At 55.6% G+C, this 1,455-nt stretch overlaps 1 protein-coding gene across 1 annotated transcript in view; it reads left to right on the forward strand.

Moving 5' to 3' along the window:
• The window catches only part of GAS8 (growth arrest specific 8), a 4,995-nt gene that overhangs the window by 592 nt on the left and 2,948 nt on the right, over positions 1-1,455 (forward strand). Inside the window, exons 3-6 of the mRNA XM_005424778.2 lie at positions 144-198; positions 596-801; positions 977-1,144; positions 1,407-1,455. Coding sequence (XP_005424835.1) covers positions 144-198; positions 596-801; positions 977-1,144; positions 1,407-1,455 — 478 coding nt within the window. The remainder of the gene's footprint in view (positions 1-143; positions 199-595; positions 802-976; positions 1,145-1,406) is intronic.

The following is a 1,455-nucleotide window of genomic DNA, read 5'->3' on the forward strand; positions in this document are numbered from 1 at the left end:
TGAGAGCAGCTGCCGGACCTACAAGCCACTGTTTGCATCAGCGTGGGATCAGAATCCTTTCCCAAAGAGCAGGAGGGAGTCCTTGGGGATGGGCTGGCTTGGGATTTGGTTGTTTCTTCCAACACGGAGTTTGTTCCTCACAGAAACATGAGGAGGAGATGGCCCGGCTGCGCAGTGACTTCGAGCTGCAGACCAAAGGTGAGGGCATGAGGCAGATCTCACAGGAGCACAACACAGAGAGATGCTTCTGGTTCCCAAGAGCACCTTGAGTACAGGGGGGCAGGTTCTCCCCTGTTCTGGCCATTTTTCCCTCCCAGTTCTGGTCAGCTTCCCATCCCAGTTGTGGCTGATCTCCCCCACCCAAGGTTCTGGCCAGTTTTCCCCATAAGTTCCAGCTGGTTTTCCTCCCCAGACTGGTGTAGTTTGCCCTCCAGTTCTGGCTGTTTTTCCCTCCCAATTCTAGCTGGTCCCAACCCACACAGTTTTGGCGAGTATTCCCTCAGTTATGGCTGGTTTTTCTCCCTTCCCCATTCTGGTCACTTTTCCTCCCCAGTTTCAGCCAGTTTTTCCCCAGCTCTGACAATTTTCCCCCCAGAGATGGAGGCCAAGTACACGAGGAAGATGCAGGCACTGCGGGACGAGCTGGACCTGCAGAGGAAGACAGAGATCCATGAGCTGGAGGAGAGGAAGAACACCCAGATCAGCGAGCTGATAGGGAACCACGAGGGGGCTTTTGGTGCCATCAAGAACTACTACAACGACATCACCGCCAAAAACCTGACCCTCATCAACCTCCTGAAGGTATTGCCCGTCCCTGTGCCACCCCTGCACCCAGGGACTGCTCCTGGCACTTCCCAGGTGCTGCTGTGGGTGCTGCTGGTGGCCTGTACGTGAGTGGGGAGGGTGTCCTGAGGGTATGGGGCACTCTGAGGGGCTGGGCAGTCCCAGGAGCCAGCACTTGTGTTCCCAAGAACAGGAGCAGGTGGAAGAACTGAAGAAGAAGGAGGCTGTGCTGGAAAAGGAGAAGGCAGATGTGGTGCGTGAGAACAAGGGGCTGGCAGAGCCGCTGCACGAGGCCCAGGAGCTGGTGGCTGAGCTGCAGAAGAAGTTGGTTAACTATTACAGGGACAAGGAGGCCCTGATGGTGAGTGCCCAGCCCTGTGCTTTCATGGGCTCGTTCCTGGAGGGAAAACACTGAGCTCTGCCACTTGGTGTGCAAAGCAAGTCCTGTTCCGCTTGCTGTGTATTTGTGGGATCTCAGATGGGGATCCAAAGAGAGACTGGGAGGGTTGGTGTGGGTGCTGCCTGGTCTTCTCTCTGCTACTCACTCTCCTCCCTTCCCAGAACACATCTCCAACACTTCCCAGACAATCCTGTGCTCTTTAACCCTCCCTTCCCATTCACAGAACTCCAAAGCCCATCTGAAAATCGCCCAGAAGGAGCTCAAGGACCTTA

This window comes from Geospiza fortis, unplaced genomic scaffold (assembly GCF_000277835.1).
Source record: "Geospiza fortis unplaced genomic scaffold, GeoFor_1.0 scaffold102, whole genome shotgun sequence".
NCBI lineage: Eukaryota > Metazoa > Chordata > Aves > Passeriformes > Thraupidae > Geospiza > Geospiza fortis.